The sequence below is a fragment of the Protopterus annectens genome, chromosome 4.part0 (genome assembly GCF_019279795.1).
Source record: "Protopterus annectens isolate FY-2018-M chromosome 4.part0, PAN1.0, whole genome shotgun sequence".
In the NCBI taxonomy this organism is placed as follows: domain Eukaryota; kingdom Metazoa; phylum Chordata; order Ceratodontiformes; family Protopteridae; genus Protopterus; species Protopterus annectens.
This window is the reverse complement of record NC_056733.1, coordinates 345,692,756-345,715,414: the sequence shown is the minus strand read 5'-3', so window position 1 is coordinate 345,715,414 and position 22,659 is coordinate 345,692,756. Positions and strand designations below refer to the sequence as shown.

The 22,659-nt window shown below is 39.0% G+C and overlaps 1 protein-coding gene across 1 annotated transcript in view; it reads left to right on the top strand.

The window, feature by feature from the left end:
• The first annotated feature begins 12,428 nt into the window (after positions 1-12,428).
• Positions 12,429-22,659, top strand: part of HSPB8 (heat shock protein family B (small) member 8) — a 68,871-nt gene continuing 58,640 nt past the window's right edge. Inside the window, exon 1 of the mRNA XM_044068320.1 lies at positions 12,429-13,324. Within this exon, the coding sequence (XP_043924255.1) occupies positions 12,922-13,324 (403 nt within the window). The 5' untranslated portion in view covers positions 12,429-12,921. The remainder of the gene's footprint in view (positions 13,325-22,659) is intronic.

Here is a 22,659-nt window from a genome sequence, read left to right as displayed (position 1 = left end):
TCAGTATGTGAACTTGGCCAACAGTTAAAATAACAGTGTATTCCCTTCACTGGCTGAAGCTTACATACAGTAGCTGGGTAGGAATATAAGGAAAGGATAAGTACTGACCGCAGTTTAGCAAATGGAGGCAACTTTCAAGACTATAAGCATCAATCAGTGTAGAAAGTCTAGAAAACAGGCTAATATATAATCACTTAAATAGATTGTAAACTTGGGAAAAAATAATAGACAGAACTTAGTTCGGCAGGCCATTTAACTATGTAATTTTCCCAGAGACATAAATGATTAACTGTGACTGTAGTATAATCATTTTTATACAAATAAGCAGAGGCATGGATGGTGGGGGTCTCCAACCTGGGAGAGTTAATAGGTAATTAGGTCTCAAATCGGAGCCCTTCCAATCTTTTTTCACAAGTCAGACACAGATGAATGTGATATTCCTGAGGTCATTTTTTTTCTAAAGTAGGTTCATAGGTTCATAGGTTTATACTAGGCTATCTGCCCTAAGGCATTTATAAGCCTAGCCCAAATTATTGTGGCTTACGCCACCCCTTATATGAAAAAATACTGTGCCCATTAGTTTGTTGTGCCTCTGTCCAGCAGTGACCCAGAGATGATTCCCGGGGTAAACCTACGATCTCCCATCCACAGGTCTAGATTTCTCTTGAACAGAGTCAGCGAGGTGCTCTGCCTCACATGGACCGGGATTTTATTCCACAGCATAGGGAGTCTCTGAGTGATAAATCTATCCCTCCAGCACGTCCTATTTATATCCGTGCTAAGGTTTAAGTCGCTTGCTCTACTGGTTTTGGTGGATTTGGATTTTTTGAGGTGGAGCATGTCCATTAATTCCGGGTTGGACATGGCCTTGTATGTCAGGCACATGTCACCTCTGAGCAGACGGTATGCGACTGAATAGAGCTGGAGTTTCTTCAATCTGGCAGCATATGACAGATTTTGGAGTCCCTTTATCCTTTTGGTGAGGAACTTTTGGGGTCTCTCCAATTGCTGCAGATGTCGGGTGAGATACATCCCGAATGGGGCATTGTACTCGATCATTGGTCTGATAAGTGAAGAGTACAGGGGAACAATGACCTCACTAGATCTGGATGTGAATCCCTTCATGATCAGGTGGGCAATGTAGAAGGTCTTTCTAACCACTTTAGCAATGTGAGTGTCAAAAGAAAGGCCACTGTCAACCTGGGTCCCCAGGTCCCTGATAACCTCTTCTGTGCTTAGTGGATTGCCACCTATATGGTAGCTTGGGGTTACCTTGTTTTTCCCGAAGGGTATGACTATACATTTTTGGCGTTTAACTTCAGGCCATGGCTCTGGCACCAGCTATCTGTTTCCGTGAGTCCCTTCTGAAGGATATCAGTGTCCGATGCACTTTCCACTATGGCGCCCAGTTTGCAGTCATCTGCAAACTTTGTCAGCCAAAGTCCTCCCATGTTGGCCTGTACTTCTGAGAAGTAGATGCCAAACAATAGGGGGCCAAGGACCGAGCCCTGTGGGACACCACTTGTGACCGGCTTGGAGTCTGACACAGCGCCAGCAACTCTAACCCTGTGGGTTCTGTCCTTAAGCCAGTTTGCAACCCATCTTGTGACATATGGGTTTACATTTAAGCTGGTAAGTTTTTCTACAATACCCGAGTGGGGTATTGTGTCGAAAGCCTTTGCAAGGTCAAGGTAGGCTGTATGGACTGCCTTTCCTCATCAATGGCCTTGGTGACTATTTCAAGAAGTCGACCAAGTTCAAAAGGCATGATCTTCCCTTGACAAAGCCAAACTGGGTCGGGTCCAATGTCTGCAAGTCCCCTATATCTTTGTTTATGAGCTCCATTATGATCCTCTCCATAGCTTTGCAGACTAGACTTGTTAAGCTTATGGGGCGGTAATTACCAGGGTCCGTGAGGCGCCACCTTTGTGGAGTGGGACCACAGTTGCCGTCACGCCACTCCTTGGGCACGTATCCTGTGGTAAGGCTGAGATTAAACAGCTGCCTTATGTGCGGGTTTAATTCCTCATTTAGCTCGTGTAGCACACAGCCGGGGACACCATCCGGTCCCATTGATGCTGTGTTTTTAGCTTTAGAGAGAGCAGCTTTCACCTGCGCATTTGAGATGTCCGGGAGGCTACACTCGGCTGGGATAGTTATCTCTCCTTTACGGTGGGAGATGTAGGTGAAGTTTGCACTGAACCTGTCTGCCAGTATGTTGGCAATGTCTGTGGGTTCAGTGATTTTTGTATCATTTTGGACTAATTCTGAGCATATCTGTGAGTTTCCACCCAGGTTCCTAACATAGCTGAAAAAGGCCTTATGATTGTCCTTTGAATCCATGGCAATTTTTCTCTCAAAATTGGCCTTAGTTGATTTTATGAGTGCTCGTATTTTTTACTAATAATGATCAGGGGTGACTTCCCTTTTATGGATTTTGTTCTATCATGTAATAGCTTTCTCCTCTTATTGTAAAGTTTGTTAATGGCTGGGGTCCACCAGACTGGACGTTTGCCCTTTGTGGAAAGAGTCTTGGTTCTATTTGGGATTGCCTGATCCATGCAGTCCTGGAGGTGTTCATAGAAGGCATTTGTAAGGGCTTCCGAGCTTGGGTTGTGGTTTCCTCTGACTCAGGGGCCTTGAAGGATACCACACCAGTCTTGAGTAGTGTGAAGTTTGCTTTAGAGAAGTTCTTCACTATGGTCTTTTGTTTGGGGTGGGGCGGGATGTGGATTTCCAGTGAGATTAGTTTATGATCAGATCTCACCAATGAGGGATATACTTCGGTGTGGAGCATTTTGTCCCCATGTTTGTGACAATGAGATCTAGTATATTTTCTCCTCTCGTGGGAACAGTGACTAGCTGTTCCATGGCATTTGAATTTATGAACTCCAGGAACCGTTGGGCTAGAAAGTTAGGGCTTGAGTAATGTTCCCAGTCTATATTCGGGTAGTTGAAGTCACCCAATATGATGGTGTTTGGAGATACATTTATACCCTCCAGTGTCTTCAGGAAGGCTGTGTGGGGTTCCTGAGTTTGAGAGGGTGGCCTGTAGCATGCTACAATTTGTAGAGCAGTTTTGCCTATTGTTAGTTGCACCTGGATGGTTTCAAGCTTCATGCGTTGCCACCAACCTGGAGGTGTGAGTATCCTTTATGAATATGGATACACCCTCCTTTTGTGGAGTGGTCCGGGTTTTGGGGCCAGAACGCATGATATGAGGTAAAACCTAATAGTGCCGGGGTGCTCTCAGGAGCCTTGAACCAGGTTTCAGTTACAGCACAGACATCGATGTTCTCCATACTGAGAAGGGCCTCGAGTGCGTGCATTTTGAGATTTAGACTTCTGGCATTGAGCAGCATTACCCTCAATTTCTTCCCATTTTTGTTTTCTAGGGTGGTAGGTTTAGAATTTGAGCCTTGCCTAAAAAGGCACTATGGGGGTGGCAAGAGCCTTAGCCAATATCCGGAATCCCAGGGGTGACAGGTGCAAGCCGTCCCTTGCGAAGCAGCGTGGCTTGTCAAGCATGTCATCCCAGGCAGACAGACACTGGATCCCCTTTGAATGACACCAGACATTAAGCCAATTGTTAAAGCTGATCATCTTGTCTCTATATTGTGGCATCATTCTTGGTGAAGGAAGGATACTGCTCAGGGTTAGGGTCATACCTGCCTGGGCTACATAATCAGAGAGCTCCTCTATGTCTCTTTTCATGCAGTCCAGGGAGGTGCGTCTCAGGTCGTTCACACCAGCATGGACAATGACTGTGTCATATTTGTACTTGCTGTGGAGTGACCCAGTGCTTGTGTTATGTGGCGGATTCTAGCGCCCGATAGGCAGCTTACTGTGACCCTCTCCTTGTTCAGCCTGGTGAGTGGGACGTCAGTGTGTCTGACTATGGAGTCACCTATGACAAGTATGTTTGGTGTTGTATTTGGCCTTAAGGGCTGTGACTGCTTTGCACACTGCTTTTGTGGTTTATGTGTTGCTTGTGGGGTGTCTTGAGGTAGCAGTTGTTTGGGTGTCTGCTTTGGAGGCCTCTGCTGTTTAGGTAAATTTTACTCAGAGCCTCCGAGTATGTCTTTGTGTGTTTATGTGTTTGATTCAGTGGAGTGGTAGCATTATGTGAGGCTGGTTTTGTGGTGTGTGTAGTTGCCTTCTCCTCCTGTCTGGTCTTGCCAGTCCTGAGTTGAGAGAGCTCAGCCTCCAGTTTGGCTAAATAGCAGCATCTCTCAAGTATTTGTGTTATGTGGGAGGAGGAGAGGGTTGTCTGTGTACATGAGGCAGTTATAACATTGCCTCAAGATTCCCAGATTCACCAGCTGGACCGGAGAGGAGATTGACAACTGACCTTTGGACATGCTAGAATAATATTGGGAAATCCTTAATTGAAAACAAGGGCCAGTGGGGAGTGAGGGTGTAGTGCTTTTAATTTTTAGTGCTGACTTATATAATTGCTTTAGTGAGCAAGTGCCAGGTAACTTGAGTGCAATGTGATACAAGTAACTAAATGCAAAGACGACAAACAGTAACTTTCTTTCAAGTGAAACAAGGAAATAAGTACAGTAAGCAATGCAGGTATCACTAGTGATCCACAGAAGCGCTGAGAAGTTGCGTATTAGGTGAATTAGCTTCCAGGGAAATAACAAGCAAACAAACAAGTATATAAACAAAGCTAGATTCAGTAGGCCTGGATCTAGTCTATGCTAGAGCAAACAAGGTGAACCAATTTCAGTAAGATACAGTTCAAATATTCAGGCACTATAAACCTTTAACCAGAAAATTCCCAGCTCAGAAGGGCAGAGTCCAGCCTCTTCTCCCACAAGAGTGCAGTCCACGAACCTTCTTAATGTAAAATAACTGGCCTGAAGCCCAAGTGCCTAAACCAGAACTAATACACTTGGACACTGGGCTCTCAATCAGCAGTTCCCAACTTAGAAGGATGAAAGCTACCTGTCCTGCCACCACAGTGCTTGCCACAAACCTTCCTAATGTAAAACAACTGGTCTGAAGCCCAAGTGCTTAATCCAAAAGACTTGAATGATAGCTACACTTTAATCAAGTTACAACCAAGCAGTAATAAATACCATTGAATACTTTAGAGAATGTCTGGATTAGTGCTCAAGTTACACAAACAAAGCTAGATCCAGCAGGCCCGAATCCAGTCTATGCCACAGCAAACAAGGCGCACCAACTTCAGTAAGAAACAGTTCAGATATGCATGCACTATAAGCCTTTAACCAGAAATTCCCAGCTCAGAAGGGCAGAGTCCAGCCTCTCCTCCCACAAGAGTGCAGACCATGAACCCTCTTAATGTAAAATAACTGGCTTGAAAGCCCAAGTGCTTAAACCAGAATTAATACACTTTTAGAATAACAGACACTGAGCCCTCAATCAGCAGTTCTCAACCTAGAAGGATGTAAGCTACCTGTTCATCTTCCTAAGTCACTCCCTTGCATGTAATAATCCCCTCCCCTCCACACTCTCCATATCCTCCTCCCTCATTTCTCTTTTACATACTAGCCCTCCTTACACTACTCACACCTACTTTCTTCTACCACTATTACCTCCCTTTCTATATCTCCCCACTCATTTCACCCCTCTCCCTACCTCACATTTCATACCACTACCATACCTCCTGTTACACTTCTATATATCCCTTCTTTACATTCATACACCCACACTTCCTCTAGACTACCCCTAATCTGTGACTTTTTCCCTACAACCTCCTCTAACTTACTTACTCTCTAACATGAGTCTCAATCTATCCACACTGTTTTTACTCTTGATTCTACTCTTAACTACTCTTTACTCAACCTACCTCCTTACCTTTTCGAGTATCCACTTCTCATTCAGCCAACAAACTCACAGACACACACTTCTTCCTTCTATACTTCTCTGAATTCTTTCTCCAATACCAATACTACCCCAAGATACCTCCTACCCAAATACCATAGGTACTCCCATCTCTCCTACACTCTACACTCAAACAAAAAAATAAGACCTCTAACCCTTCTTAGTATCAAAATCACATCTAAACCTATCAATCCTACCTTACAAGACGGTGACATTCATCCCAACCCTGGCCCCATACATCCTTCTACACAAACACCCAAACATGGCACCAATACTACACTCCTCATAGGACACCTTAACATACGCAGTGTAAACAACAAAGTACCCTACCTTCATACCCTCCTAGATATACACAGCTTTGACATTCTGTGTCTCTCTGAAACCTGGCTAAAGCCAGCCACTAACGATACTGAGATTATACCACAAGGCTATAATATACTCAGGCTTGACCATAACAAACGAAAGGGTGGTGGTGTAGCAATACTGTTTAAGAACCATCTTAATATCTCTACCCTACCTGCCTGTCCAACCCAAGATAGTAAGGTAGAAGCCATCATCTCAAAACTTCAACTTAATGCCAAAAAAGCCCTTTACATCATCTGCATTTACATACCTCCAGGAAACAACATACCAGTTGTAGAAGACTTTCTCAATTGGGTTTCCAACTACTACCCCCAAGAAACTATCATTCTTGGCGACCTAAATATTGACTGGAATGCTATTAATACCGATAATCCCATCTCTCACATTAACCTAAACGGTTTCACCCAAACCATTACATCCACAACAAGAGTTAATAAGTTAAACAGAAAACAGACTATATTAGACTGGATTCTTATAACCAAATGTAATATCACTTATAATGCTGGGACCCTGCCCGATGACCTCAGTGATCACTGTTTAACATACATTGCAAGAGAGAAGACTGATTATCTCCCCCCCCCCTCAATATAAGAAAAATACGTTCCACTAAACACTTTAAAACCGACCTATTTCAGAACGAACTCAGAACTTGCAACTGGAACCCTTTAAAGACTCTTCCACTAAATGAAGCAGTATTATTCTTTAATTCTACTTTCCTTTCTATTCTAGACAATCATGCTCCCGAACGCACTATTAGAATGAAATCTAATACAGCCCCTTGGCTCTCAAATGAAACTAGAAAACTAATTCTCTCCAAAAATAAGATCTGGAACAAATGGAGATCCCATAGAATCAGCTCTGATTTTCATCACTTTCAGCAACTTAGAAATCTTACCAAAAAAGCCATCCTCACTGATAAAAGAAAGTTCTACTGCAACCTACAAGAAACTAACCTAAATAAACCCAAACAATTCTGGTCTTCTATCAATAGACTCCTTTCTCCAGGTACTGCTAAAACTCCCTCCCCACTAAATGCCAACCCTGACACCCCTCTTCAAACTGCAAATACTTTTAACTCATTCTTCTCTGATACTATTCAATCTCTCGCTAGACAATTAAATACTAATAAGTTCTATCCTCCTAACAATCACTTAAACTCTAACTGTAGCTTCTCTTTACAACCCATTTCTACTTCTACCATCTTCAAACTACTTCTCAAACTCAAACCTTGTACTCCCTCTGCTGACAAGCTCCCTCCCCTATTCTTACAAAAAGCAGCCAAAGAAATTGCTTACCCTATATCTTTACTCATAAATAGAACCATCCAAGAAGGAACCATCCCTCATATCTGGAAAATCTCTCATATTATCCCACTACATAAAGGCGGAAACTCTATTGACTATTCCAACTTTAGACCTATTGCTCTTCTCTCTCCATTAGCAAAAATTATGGAGAAATGTATACATCAGCAACTGGTACAGTACCTATCTCTTCACAATATTTTAGCTCACTGTCAACATGGCTTTAGACCCCACCATAGTACTACCACTGCCCTCCTTTCCTTTGCAGATACCATTAACAGCAATCGCAACAAGAACCTACTCTCTTCTGCCCTATTCATTGACCTCTCTAAAGCTTTTGACATGGTCAACCACTCTTCTCTAATTAGCATTCTCAAAGCCCTCTCATTTGACAGCCATGCCATCAACTGGTTTACATCATACCTCAGTAACAGACAACAAGCCGTTCTTAGGGGGAAACCATATCTCCTCCTTACTTCCCATTGCAATTGGTGTCCCTCAAGGCTCTATCCTTGGTCCTCTCCTCTTCTCCCTCTATATTAATGATCTCCACTCTGTAATTCCTCAAGCTACCTGCATTCAATATGCAGACGACTCTACTATCATTTGTTCAGCATCCACCTCCTCTGATCTAACCACTCTAACTCAAACTACTTTCAACACTGTAGAAACATGGTTTACTAGATGGTATCTACTTCTCAATGCCAAAAAAAACAAACTTCTCCTCTTCACCCCCACCACTCGTACCTCTCCACTTAACTTCTCTATCTACTCTAACAACAAAACTATCATCTCTCCTGACTCCACAACAAAACTACTTGGTGTTACCATTGATAACAATCTCTTTTGACCAACACATCAACAACACCATCAAAACTGTTAACAGAAAAATTGGATCATTATACCGTATAAAACCATTTCTTACCCCATCAACTAGAGCTACTATTGCTCACTCCCATCTTATATCAACTCTCTTCTATGCCTCTCCTATCTTCACCAACCTTAAAAACTAACCTAAACAAACTAGCAACTTGCTATAATAACATTGCCCGCCACTGGTAACCCTTTTAGAACACATCACTGCCTCAATTTGAAACAGTTAGGCTGGCTGGAACTACAAAACTATATTAATATTTCACAACTTACAATTGCCCACAAAATACTGTACCAACCTAGTAATACCCCTATACTTTCACAACTTCTACTCCATTATAACAATCTCACCTCTCTTCGTTCCTCCTGTAAACTTATGACCAAACCCATAAAGGCCCACAACTTAGCTGGTGACTCTCTTTTCACAAATACTGTAGGCAGAGTATGGAATTTGCTGCCTAAAGAGTTAACACTAATCTCATCCCTGCCCTTCTTCAAACAACAAATCAAACTACGTTTCCAAAACCACTGGCTCTGTTCTTGTAGTACTCCAGGCTAGCTTTCCAAAACCACTGGCTCTGTTCTTGTAGTACTCCAGGCTAACCTCCCTCTCCTTACTCTCTCCTAACCTTTAACCCTTCATTTTGCCTGAAAACTAACGTCTACCCTGCTTCCCTTCCCTGCTGTCCTCTTATGCTCTGACCTACGTCTACCATCTCTCCCACCTCGTCTTGACTGTCTTTTTTCTTCTCCTCTCTTACTTATGATTCTGGCCTTGTGCCATTTCTTTTCTTTCCTTCATACTCCTTCTACTTCTATTCCCTTCGAGCTTTTACTGTAATCTTCATGGCTGTTGCCTTACTGCGTAACCATATGTTTTAGGTAAACTTGCTTTGAAATCGACAGAACATTGTGTATGAGTTTAAATTTTTGAGTTCCTTTAATGTATGCTGATTTTTGATTACTAGTTGATTTAAATGTATATTTTTAGGTGTGTCTTTATTAACAATGTGTCTATCTGTCTTGCTTATGTTATGTGTGGAGCTTTTCTCCCCGGGCCTCTACTGAAAATGGACATATATCCAGCTAGACTAGCCCGGTCAACAAATGTAAAATAAAAAATAAAATAAATAAATAAATGTAATGAGTAGAAAATCACATTTATTACTACTACATATCTCCTATTATTTAATATTACTATGTATGTCCTTGTTTGGTCATAGTACTTTTTCTCTACATGGTTAATTATTATACAGTAGTACAAAATGCTTGTACACACTGGACTGTTCAAAAAACTGCATATATGCATAGTGACAGTAACTTCTACTTTATCAAGTTTTCTTTTATCATTGTTAGTTCAAAGTTACCATAAGCTTCTGTATCTATCATACCTCAGATCAACGTTATAGCTGAGAAGTATCTAATATTTTCAGTACACAGTTAGTCAATAAGCCATCAATCGATGTTTGGCTCTTTATCAAGATGAGTCAGAACAATAGCTTCAGTAGATTGATTTTGAGCATGGCTCATCATACCTACTCATCTGTTTACATCTATGGTGGTTCCTTAGTCTTGCTATGAGATACTTTTACACCCTTCTTAATTATTCATGCTTTAAGTAACTGTTTAAAGCTTACTTAGCAGAGCTGTAGATTTAAAAGGGCAGCTAAAGAGTGCTGAGTGTTCTAGTGATGTAATATGCAGTTAATCTTTGGGGAGGTCAGAGATAAATCTTCTGAGCATGCTTTATTTTAGTCTCATATCTGTTTTCTGTAAGCTCGACAGCTAAATGAAATGTATTGGCCATGAGTGCCTACACTGGTCTTTCCTTCAATGACATAATTCATTGTTAGATGTTTCGTGGCAATGAAAAGTTCTAACATGTCACTGTCTTTAGGATTGGATACGTGGAATCTAGGATAAGGGCTGTGACTTTGTGCAAGTTATTCAGAGGGAGGGTGCTGGCACAGGGACATGGTGAAATATTTCTAGGACAGAGCATTAAGAAGTAAGAAAAATGTTCATTCTGAAATGAAATCATACAGAACAGACCCACTTAAATGAGAGGATTTCTGCATCAAAATTGTATATGGATAGGACAGGTAATATTTGGATACAATAAAAGTTTACAACAGTCCTAATTTGGTAATTAAGTGAAAACGAGTCCACTATACTAGCCCCCACTCCACAAAAAACTTACATTTACCAAGAAATATATATCTGAAAAGATGGAAACTCCAGTTGGTAAGACTCTTCCAATTGAGTGAGAGAGATGAACATAACTGCTTACATGGTTTGTATAAACACTGCACATCTTTTACATTGTTTGATTGTTACTAAGGGTGGCATTCAGAGTTGCTTGCACGAGTGTGATAGGGGTATTCCTAACACTTATGAATAGCAAAGGTGAGATTCATAGAGACCATTTATGTTAATGCACAAGACCTGAAAAATAATGCATTGCAAATGAGAAATGGTGTAAAGTTTAGTATGCTAATGAGGTGTTTTTTTAATTTATATTCCAACATCCCTGTTGTACACACATCAATCATTAATTGCAATGCTTCGCCTTTGATATTGGAGTTGCAATCCACAAACTTGTTTGCTCAAGTACACAAGCACTTCCCTGAGACACAGATGAATTATTTCCCCCTGCAACCCCTTTAGTAGTTGTATTAAGTATGTACAAGCAGTAAAACGACACAATAAATTATTTTGCCCAGTGATCCCTCCAGCAGTCTGACCATGTATGTACAAGCATTGTCCTGACACACAAATTAATTATTTTCCCCATTGACCCCTTCAGTAATGCTTTCTAGTATGCACAAGCACCGAAATAAACATTTCTGCAAAGTGACCGCTTCAGTAACATGCCCTAGTATGTACAGGCACTAAAATGAAACATTCACCCAAGCGACCCCCTTAAGTGACATGCCCTGGTATGCATAAGCAACAAAATGAAACATTTCCCCAAGTGACCCCTTTAGTAAAATGTCCTTGTTTACATAAGCACCAAAATGAAACAATCACCCAACTGACCATTTCATTAAAATCTCCAGATATGCACAAGCACCAACACAGCTCCCCTCACATCTCGGTATTCTGACTGAAACCTGATGCTTTCTGGCATAACTTCAGGGCTATTTACACACTTTGCAAATGAGTTCATTATAGATTCATGTCAATGAATCAAAACTATGTATATATGTGTAAAGCCCCTCAATAGCAAAGTAGGTGTCCCCCTATCACTTATGTGTTAATCACATTACACATTTCCAAAACATTCTCCACACTTCCATAATCATCCAGACAGGCTGGAATTCACATAATATAATAGTGGCACTGTTTGTGGATTACTGCTATGCATATCCAACGCTCTGGACTATGGATACCACCCTAAGTGGCTTGTTCATACTCATGTAGTTCACAGCTAAAAGTTGTGAGAATCAAACTTTGTTCTTCAGCATGTAATGTGTCAAGTATCAAATCCCCATGTTAAGCTGCCTAGCTAAAAAGTTATGCAAAAAAAGAAAACACGAAAAAAATAATAGAGTTACCAAGGTATCACATCAATCTTGTTATGTTTCCCAAACCATGTTTGTATATAACTGCAAACCACATTTAACAGGTTAAATTCTACTGCATAAATGTTTTAGTATATTTAGTATAACCATTTTTCCCATACAGAAACATTATCTTCCAAATAAGTTATTTTACCATAAACCTCCCCAAAATATGTTCTGCTACGAACGTGTTGAAAAAGTGGTAAAAGTGTTTCACTAAAATACCATCTCCATATCTACTAAGTAAGCACATTTACAACATGAAATCAAATAACTAAATGATAATAATAAATACAGAACAAAATTACTTTAAATGTATGACATCAGAGCTTTCCTCTGAGCCCACTTCTATTCTTAGCTAAATGATGGGAGAACTCTTGCCTTTGAGTTAGAAAAAGGATGAGGGGTGTGGCTAAAATTGGAAACAGCCTAGCTGCTTCATACCTTTTTGGAGCGTCAGCTGTTACATTCTCCTTCAGTGCTTCGTTTTCTATTAACTCCGCTGCTGACAGTAAAAAGATTGCAACACTGTAAGAGAGCAGAAGGAATAAATAGCTGTGGACTGAATGGATGAATTTCAGAAAACTTCTTCAGTGGGATAGCAGAGATAGCAATACTTCTAAAGAAGAGGTTTTACCCAAGATTCCTCTTGATGTGTCTTACATGAGGCAGTCTTAAGAGAAGAACATTCAGCTTTCAAGTTAGGTCAGTGGCAGCGAAATAATAAGAAGCACCTGCATTTTGAAATAAGTCCTGAACACTTCTTGGCTGCTATTTCTTCTTGGTATATTTTGTTTTTGCCACTTGTGACAACACAAGCTATATTTGCTCAGACTGCTTTCTAAAGAAAGTTGCTTCATTTGTTGCTGAAGTTTAGAAGAAGCGATTTGTACTTCATTTCATTTGTGCATAACACTTTACATTTTGTGTTTTGCTTTTGAATTCTGTGCTGTGAGTGTCTGAGGATGGCCGATGGACAGATTCCTTTTTCTTCCCACTACCCTTCCAACTCTGGCACTAGGCAAAGAGGAAGCAGGGATCCCTTTCTTGAGCCACGTCTGTCATCTCGCTTTCTGGATGATGATTTTGGTATATCGCGATTTTCTGATGAGTTTTCCACTGACTGGCCAGATTGGGCTCGGCCACGGTTAACTTCAACATGGCCAAGACCTCTAAGGACAGGCCTAGGCAGAATGTCTGGAGAGGAGGCATCCCCTGCAGGATACACTATAAGATATACAGGCTTCCCAGAGCCCAGAAACCTGAATACATTGCCTCAGGAGCCCTGGAAAGTGTGTGTCAATGTACAAAATTTTACACCTGAGGAGCTGACAGTGAAGACAAAAGATGGATATGTGGAAGTATCAGGTGAGCTAGTCAGGGAGTTAATAGTATATTTTTAAATTATAAGTTGATATAAAAAGAAACAAAACAAACACTAAATGTGAATGCAGATTAAAACCTAGATAGCTTTCAAGAATAAAATACAGTAGACTATACTTTATACACAGAAACGTGAATGATTGTAGGGTTAAACTTTTGAAGTATTTCACAAAGCACAACTTTTCTTGGTGTTCATAAGTTATAAATGATTTGTTACACTTTCATTCTGCTTCTGACGGACTTATTGGAAGTTTATTTATGTATGTTAAGTTATTATTTAAGCCTAAGCACTGAACTGAGCTGCACTTTGTTTTTAGTATATTTATACACGTTATATCTTAAGGACTTGAGCAGTTCAGAAATCAGATAATAATGCTTTATGTACATCAACAGAAATGTAAGAGTAAATGAAAATTTTAAGGCAGTTGTTCATTACTGCAAATTAAAACCTTGATCCAGTTCATAACAGTGCTGAAACAAATAAGAAAAAAATGATTATAAAGGATGCCTTTCATGTTTTCCTTATATCTACTGTTCCAGCATATGCTCACCATGAAAAGGTAATTCATCCCCATGAGCAAAATGCATTTTCAGATTTTCAAACACACATTTGTGATAATTTAAGAAGTTGAATCAAACATGTACTAAGTCCAAATGAACTTCACTCACTGCCAGAAAAGGTTTCTTTTATGTGTAAGGGAGTACTCATCTTTGCTTCTGTGATTCCCTGCCTTCATTGTTCCAGTAATAAAAGTTTAAAAAGTTAATTGTGATAAGGTTAGCGATAAGAATCTTTTGAGTCTCTCATTCCTTCATTCAGACTTATCCATGGATGCATTCTGGGATTTATAGGCAGCAATATCTTGCATAACAGACAGTGACTTCTCCAGAATGATAAATATAGGGAAGCCATTTTGTTGGTAGCGTTTTGACCAGAACATAGGCACAGTAAAGCCTCTCAACAAATGTTATAATAGGATTATTATGGTCTACATAAATAATGTGTAAATGCGTAGTTGAAAACCAAGGACAATGTTTCTGTAGAATGTAATAGAGTAATGTAGTCTATGGTTTGATTCCCTCTGCCTCCACTTAAACTACTAAAACGTGTTATATGTTGGACAATCAGAGGTACATACAAAACAAAAAAAAAATACAACTACCAGTACTCTAAGATGTGTGCCAGACTTAAACACTTTATTATTGAATATGAACATAATTAAATGCATTGCTAATAATGATAATTTCTGGATACATGCAATAGATCACATTTCGTTTTTTGTTGCTTTTTTTTTGTATATGGTGGTAGAAATATTCCAGTGGAACCCACTTTTCAAATCTTAAATGTATTTTATTAATTGGTTAACTAAGCAGACCCACTAAATACAAATCTTTTCTTTCTAGAAAAATGATGTGACAGCATTACTTAAATGACTTGGCCATACAAATGGAGACTATTGGGTTCAAACTCATGAGTATAAATGAAAACTCATTACCAGATCATAATATTCACCTGCCATATTAAACTGTCAAACTGCTTCATGTACTTTACAAGGAATATCTACAGCACAGAAATAAAAGAGTAAGAATTTGTGTTGCTTCTGAGATGAAAATCTATTTTATCAAAAATGTAAAGATACAAACACAGTAAATTTTAACAGCTAAAACACTCCACCCATATGAATAAAAAGTATAAATGTAAAACCCTTGTCTTAAACATGTACAAACTAAGTACACAAGAGGTCAAGTTAGAGAAAGTGAGTCAGCACACAACACCTGTCAGCTGGTGCAAAACATGACTGAACAGCATTTAGTAGCATGGAGGGGATTCTGGAAGCTTCTTCAGCTTCTCTTTTACTTGTATCTCCTTTCCCCACTCATGCTCTGGAAGTCATTTTCATACCTAAAACAATAGGTCAGGCTTTCCGAAGGGCAATGTGAACTGAAGGAAATTAATTTTTAAAGGGAAAGGAAGATACTTCCCCACTCTCCATACCAGCATTTAAAGGCTGATGTTGACACAAACATTACTAAATGCCATTTCTACAACTTTGTAAGTGTTTCATAAGATACAAATTAGATGTCTGTTTGTGGCACTTTCTGTCTGTTTATACAGGCATTGTTATTTAGTGAAGACTTTACTCTGCTGCCTGTTTTGTTTTATAGAAGCCAGTTTTCTTGATGGATTAGAGAGCAGGCTTAGATAATTCTTTACATTTTTTTTTCTTTTCAAAGTAAACAGGTGCAAGCACTCCTCTGTATTGAGACATGCTCCTGGGTAGTTGTACTACAGAACAACACTCATTGGGTTTAGTATAGGTAGTTGCATAGTTGTTTGAACATTGCTGTGAATCTATTTCCTAAGGTTGTGAGCAGTCCTCTAAGGGAAGCTCATTGCTTCTATCACTTGTGACAGTTACTGCAGAAGATTAAGACTATGAGCTATTGATGATATATTCTTTGTAGACTAGGGTTTGATTCTCTCTACCTCCATTTGCCTATGGCATAGCTCTGAGCATGTCACTTAACCAAACATTGGTCATGAGATGACTCTTGAAAAAGTATATTTTTCTCTGGTAATCTTGCCCAGTAAACAAACAAATAAACACATAAGTGCCTAAAATAAAATATATAAGTATGACTAACAGCTTTACAAAATATTCTAAAATGTTTCAAGTAAGAAGCTTTCCAGGAACAGGTCTTTCCAGCAACTTTTACAAACAAACATTTACTAATGTCAATTTAGTTTATATATAATTGCAAAAAAGCTGGTTTTAAATATGTATGCTATTTAGAAATTAGAATCTAATGGCAGATCATGGAAAACAAGCCTCTAATCTTATGTTTGAAACACAGAAGCACATGTATACACACACTTCTTAAACTGTCAGACAGTGTTGCAAGTTACATTTGGATACGTTTGATGAAATGGTCAGTTAAGTGAATCAGTCATCCCAGTCCATAAATGGGAGATGGCTTCTCCACTAACTTCTCAAATTCCAGAATTCACAGTACCAATAAATGAAGTACACTGATACAGACTCGTCAGGCTGTGGAAAGTGAATTACGGGTTAAAGAATGTTCTTTTTTTCCTCAATTTATTTATATCAGAACCATTCTGTTTGTATAGTCCGAATAATAAGGCTATCATCTGACTCTCAGAGAGTGCATGTGCTTGAAAGACCACTGAGCTCTTACTTAAGAATTTGGCAATAATTAAATCAGTATGGCATGGAATGTAAAAAATCGGCAACTTTATTTATATAGGTTCATAAGTTGGTTCATAGGTGTGTACTAGGCTAATGGCTCTGTGGCCTTTACAAGCCTAGCCATAGGATTACCCTGGCATCATGTCACCCGACCCTAGTTCCCAGTGCCTCTGTCAAGTAGAGCCAATGGAGTTATCCCCGGGGTGAATTTTCTATTTCCCATCCACTCATCAAGATTTCTCTTGAAGAGGTCAGCAAGGTGCTCTGCTTGACATGTATGGGAAGTCTGTTCAATGGCACAGGCAGCCTCTGGGTTATGAACCTGTCCCTCCAGTACATTCTGTGGATTGTGGTAATGAGGTTGAGGTCTCTGGAGGGTGTGGTGTGGAGGGATTGGGATTTCTTTAGATGTAGCATTGCTAACAGAGCTTGGTCAGACATGGCTTTGTAAGTCAAGCAGAGATCGCCTCTAAGTAGGTGATATGAGGCAGAGAATAGTTGGAGTTTTTTGAGTCTGTCCATATAGGACAAGTGTTTATGGCCTAGAATCCTCTTTGTGAGGTACTTTTAAGGCCTCTCCAGTTGATGCAGGTGTCTAGTGAGGTACATGCCAAATGGGGCATTGTACTCGATGACTGGCCTAATGAGGGAAGAGTAGAGGGAGACAATGACCTCTTTCTTCCTGAATGCAAAACCGTTAGTAATGAGATATGCCACATAGAAGGACATTCTGACCACAGTGGCAATGTGGTGATCAAAAGAGAGGTTGCTGTCAACCTCTGTTTCCAGATCTCTTGTAATGCCTTCTGTGTTCAGTGGACTACCATCAATGTGGTAATTTATAGAAACCAGGTTTTGCCCAAAGGGGATGATGACACATTTTGTGGCATTGAGCTTAAAGTCATGGTTCTGACACCAGTCGTTGGTCTCAGTGAGGCCATTCTGTAGGATGGCAACATCACTTGGGGAGTTAATAATAGCCCCCAACTTGCAATTGTCTGCTAACTTTGTCAGCCAGAGTGCCTTCCTGTTGGCCTGGACTTCAGAGAAGTAGATAACAAACAGGAGAGGACCCAGGACCAAACCCTGTGGGACTCCATTTGTGACAAGTCGGCAGTCTCACTTGGAGTCAGCTACTTTCAAGTCATAAATGAATTTAGTGTACGCCCTGAAATGTAACTGGTTCTGCACAATTTTCACATAGAGCTCAGTCCAATGACTGGTTATATGACTAATGTAAAAATAGTGCTTTGGTTCTAAGACTGTGTGCACATTTTGTTAACAGGTAGACCAGAATGAAAAATTAACTGTTTGCAACTGCTTTAATATTTTGTTCTGATAGGTAAATCACAGATAAGAACTTAATCTGTAATTCCTCCTATATCCTTTGTCAAAAGAAGTTTGGCTATTTTGAAAACATTCTCAGAATTCCATATAGGAAGGCATTTAACATTTTGTATCTAGCTATTTAAAGTATATATACTACCTTTTCATCTGAGCTTCATATGCTAAATCCATGTTATTGCTATGAAGATTCTCTTTTTCAGTGGGTTTGGCTTCAAAGCTATGTCTGATATCTTGAATACAACAGATGGCTGACAACTTTAGAATATTATGGCAGTGTGACACACCTCCCCTTCTAGGCAAATTAGGGTAACAAAAGCACTTGCTGTAGCTCTCAACTGTCTCTGATTTTGTTGTATATTATTGCCTGGCCCAAATAACATTTTTGATTTTCTAGTAAATCATTGAGGGTTCCAGCTAGTCAACAAGACCAGATCAAAGCTGTAACTGGATTAACCTGCTGTCCTGGCCAGTTCTTCAGACTGATGACCCCCTAAACCCAAAGTTGAAGAGCAAAACAAAGTTCTTTTATACTCATGTAACTGTAGAAAACCACTTGATACAACCATATGAAGCACCTTGCTATGCTTACTAGTGCATATTGAGTTTCATCAACAGTTGCAAATGCATAGCGGCATTCATTTCTGAATCCATAATATCCTTGCAGCATCATAAATGACACTTAGCACTACACTTACTCCCCAATGGCAGTTATGAATTGTGCCCCCTAACAGCTTCCACTCGGGGTCGCTGTCCCTTTTGCCCCCCATTGTAGTTACAAATCTGGGACTAAAATTAAAGTTTCATATAAGTTATTCTTCAGAAAATGCATGTTGATGCAAAACATGTTGTTCTATTACATTTTAAGTAATTTGCAATAATATTAAAACACTGTCTCTGATTTTTGACCTTTGTCCATCATTATTTTTGTCTTTGTCCATGATTCTTGAGAAAAGTGGAGCACTATGATAGTTTACAACATCTGTACCTAAATTAATAGTAGTTCACAACACCTGTACATAAATTAATAGGAAGGTGTCTTGCTGAAGATTCCTTTATCAAAACTGAAATGGAAGTGAGCATAAAAGCAGCTAGTAGCGGCAATTCTTAATTTCTATTTATTTACTTATTCTTTTTTGACTGGGTTAGTCCCGCTAGACAAGCCTTGCTTTTTAGGTATTCATACTGACTGGGGGAAATTAGGCTAGGGCACTCAGGAATAAGGGAGTATAAAGAGAGAAAATAATAGTTGGTTTTTATTATTTGAATTTACGTTTAAAAATTATTTGATATGAAACAAAGATATGCATAAATAAAAGATATGTGTATAATAGTGTGAAATGGTGTATCAATAAAGTGACCCAATGAAGATGTTCTGACTTGCTATTTTATTAAGGTTTTGCATTACAGGGCCCAGGGAAGACGTTCAAAATAAAAAAAAAGCAGCTTTGCATTCAAAGCAAGTTTTGCTGTTATTTGATAATTACTCATTCATCTGTAATAAATGAGGAAAGTAGATATTTTTCAAAAACGTAAACAAAGGAAAGGTAAATAACTGGAAAAGATAACCAGCTTTCTTCTACTTTTACACAATTTTGCCTTGGAATTACTTGAATATAGTGTATAATCGTATGTGAGCTAATCAAAATCTCTCTGAAAAGTATTAATTTGGCAATAGGTAAACAAGGTACAGCAGTGCATAGTACTGTCCTTTCACAAAAAGAGGTTCAATAATCTGATTATCAGGTGCCTTCAGTTTGAAGTGTAGGTTTGCATAGGTTTTCTCTTCCAAAATTCTAAAGAGATGTAGTAGGTTGGATGATTATAAGTCACCTGTAGACGTGTAGTGGTGTGTGTATATGTGATAGAGAAGAAAGTTCTTGCAATTTCATATCCATTCCTTACTTACCTAGTAAACACTTTGGATGGCATTGGCTGGGGTCATAATAGGAGTCTTATAGAGGTGGGAGATTTTCATAATGGTTAAGGTGCTTACCTTACAGACACAAAGCACAACATTTGATTGTCGCATAGAGTAGTTGGCTATGCTTAAAATGATATAATTAAATAATAAAACCAAGGAATTTAGCAGCCGGAACACATCTGCAGTTTTTAATATCAAGTTCTGGGCTAATTGTAGCACAGAGTGGGTAGTCTACTTAGTCACTTGTTCATGCTCCTCATTCTATGTGGGCCAAACATCCAGACCCTTTTGCCTTAGAATTGGGGAGCATATTAGTGATATCAAAAATAAATGCTCCACCAACGCTTTATATAAACTGACTGCATTGTTGGTAAATGTAGGGACAGATCAGGATGGCATAATAAACTTCATTTTAAGGAACACAAATGGATTATTAAGTTAGGAGCATTGTTTCCACCTGGACTTAATGATCATTTATGATGAACCAATGAACAGCTTTTGTCTGATATATATATAAATGTATGTATGCATCTATGACTATGTTTTTCTCACTGAGGAAGGCTATTACAGCCGAAACCGGTTTGGGGCAGGTAGTAGGGTTCTTTTTTCCCTCTACCTATGTTATGATGTATGCATTTATTTTACTGTTGTATTTCATTAAAAGGGATTGCCACACTTTCTGCTTGCTCATTTTGTTTTGGATTGCATTTGGGGACATTTGGAGCCATGCAGCAGCTGTATGTGCAATATGCACTTCATTTGGATTATGCTTAAAATGACCCACAAGGGCAGTTAGTCTAGTACCAATCTACGAGCCTAATCTATAAGACTGTATAAAATTTGATGGTTGGAAACAGGTACATTACAATTCTTTTTGTGAGGCAAACCTTATAAAATGACGGAGTAATTGTTCAGTGCAAATTTTCTAGTTATACTGTCAAACATGTAGACTGAAAAGTTCAAGATTACTTAATGTATCCTTACATACATTCCAAAAATGACCTGCATTGACCATTCTTGTAAAAAAGATGGTTTACCTCCACTTCATATTTGTTATGGATTTTTGTATATTACTCATATAACACTGATTAATTTTCATGTCTGTGTTTTATGTAAACAGATTAGGTTTAAAATGCTAAGTATAATAGACTCTGTACTATTCCCAAAGAGAGTAGGATTAAAACTGTTCAGTAAAATGCATGCTTTTCAGTCTAATGATATAAATAAATGTTATGCTATTAAGCAGAATATACACTTTTTTTGGTAATTATTACCAATTGCTTTTTATTGTACTTTGTAGCTTTTCTCCTCAGTCTCAACTGAAAATGGACTTCTAGTCCAGTTATGCCTTGCCAGTAAACAAAAGTCAAATAAATAAATAAATATTATGCACTTTATTATATGCTCGTGATGGCCAGTCTGTGGAAAATTGCCTTATATGAAACCGGCCCATGGTGCAGAAAAGATTGGTGACCACTGATGTAGCTCAGTGCTTTCAGGAAGGCACTGTGGTGAGGATGTGTGTAAGTCCAGTCAGGATAAATAACAGAAGAATGTTTAGGATTAGCAATTATAGTAGGGAAGAAGGAGGTTCCAGCTTATTGTTGGATGAATATAATGTTCAGTAAGGGGAGGGGCTAGTTGAGGAAGTGGATGCTATTGGTGTGAAATTATGTAATTTTATTGGGTGGGGATAGATGGTAGGTGGGGATAAGAGAAGATAAGAGTAGGGGTGGGTGGAGTGGGTAGAATTAGAAGAAGGGGAGTGAGCTGAACCACAGTAGAGGATTCAGGCATACCTCTCAACTTTCCATAGTTTTGCAGAATGTCCAGATTTTTGCCTTACGTTTTTGGTCTATTCCTCATAAAAGTTGTGGTTTTCTGGCAAGTCACTAAATAATGGCATACACTTGAGTTTCAGACTTTATATCCTTCAGAAAATGCACACCATCACAAATCCTGTTATTCTAGCAACTTTCTAAGTTTATAAGAGCAATACTTAAAATCTGTCCTTATTTTTGGGCCTTTGTCCCTACATTACTTTAGGTTTTGTCCAGATTTCTTCTCCTAAGAGGTTGAGAGCTATGGATTCAGGCAGAAAAGTGGAAAAAAAGTATCTTGTGGATTTAAGTAATGGTAATATTATTTGTGCGCCAATTTGATGAGAGGAATGCAACTATGGAATATTTAACAAAAGTACAACTTTGACCTGGGAGACAGTTAAATTATTTAAAAGGATAATGCTGCCTCTACTTGGTTGAGGAATGTATATCTCATAGATTTATGTAATAGTAAAATTATTTATATGTAAATTTGATGGGAGAAATACAACTAGAGTATATTTAACAAAAGTATAACTTTGAATTCAGAGATAGTCAAACTAATTACAAAGATAAAGCTCTCTGCTTAGTTAATGAATATGAGTTATAGGTGCTTGATGCAGTAGAGAAACTGTTTATACAGCACTTAATTTTCTTTTTTGGGAGCAGCATTTGCCAGAGGCCTTCTAAGTGCACTAGAAAGCTGCTGGTTTAACAATATTGGGGGCAAGTCCCTGTTAATGCATTTTTGCCAGGTTAGACAAGTTTCAGCTGAAATAAGTTGCTGAGGGAATTGATTTCACCAGGGATGCTATGCTCTGTGAAAATAGAATATACTAATTTATTAAATTAGTTTAAATTACAGCAATATAAAGGGTGGGGGAGGGGTCTTCCATCAGTTTCACTCCACAGTGCAGACTATTCTCTGCAAAAGCAAGGAGCAAACGTATCTACAGCTCTAAAGATATTTTAGCAGTTACATTTATTAAGTGGGTACTGTCTTAACATTAGCATAACTGAAGG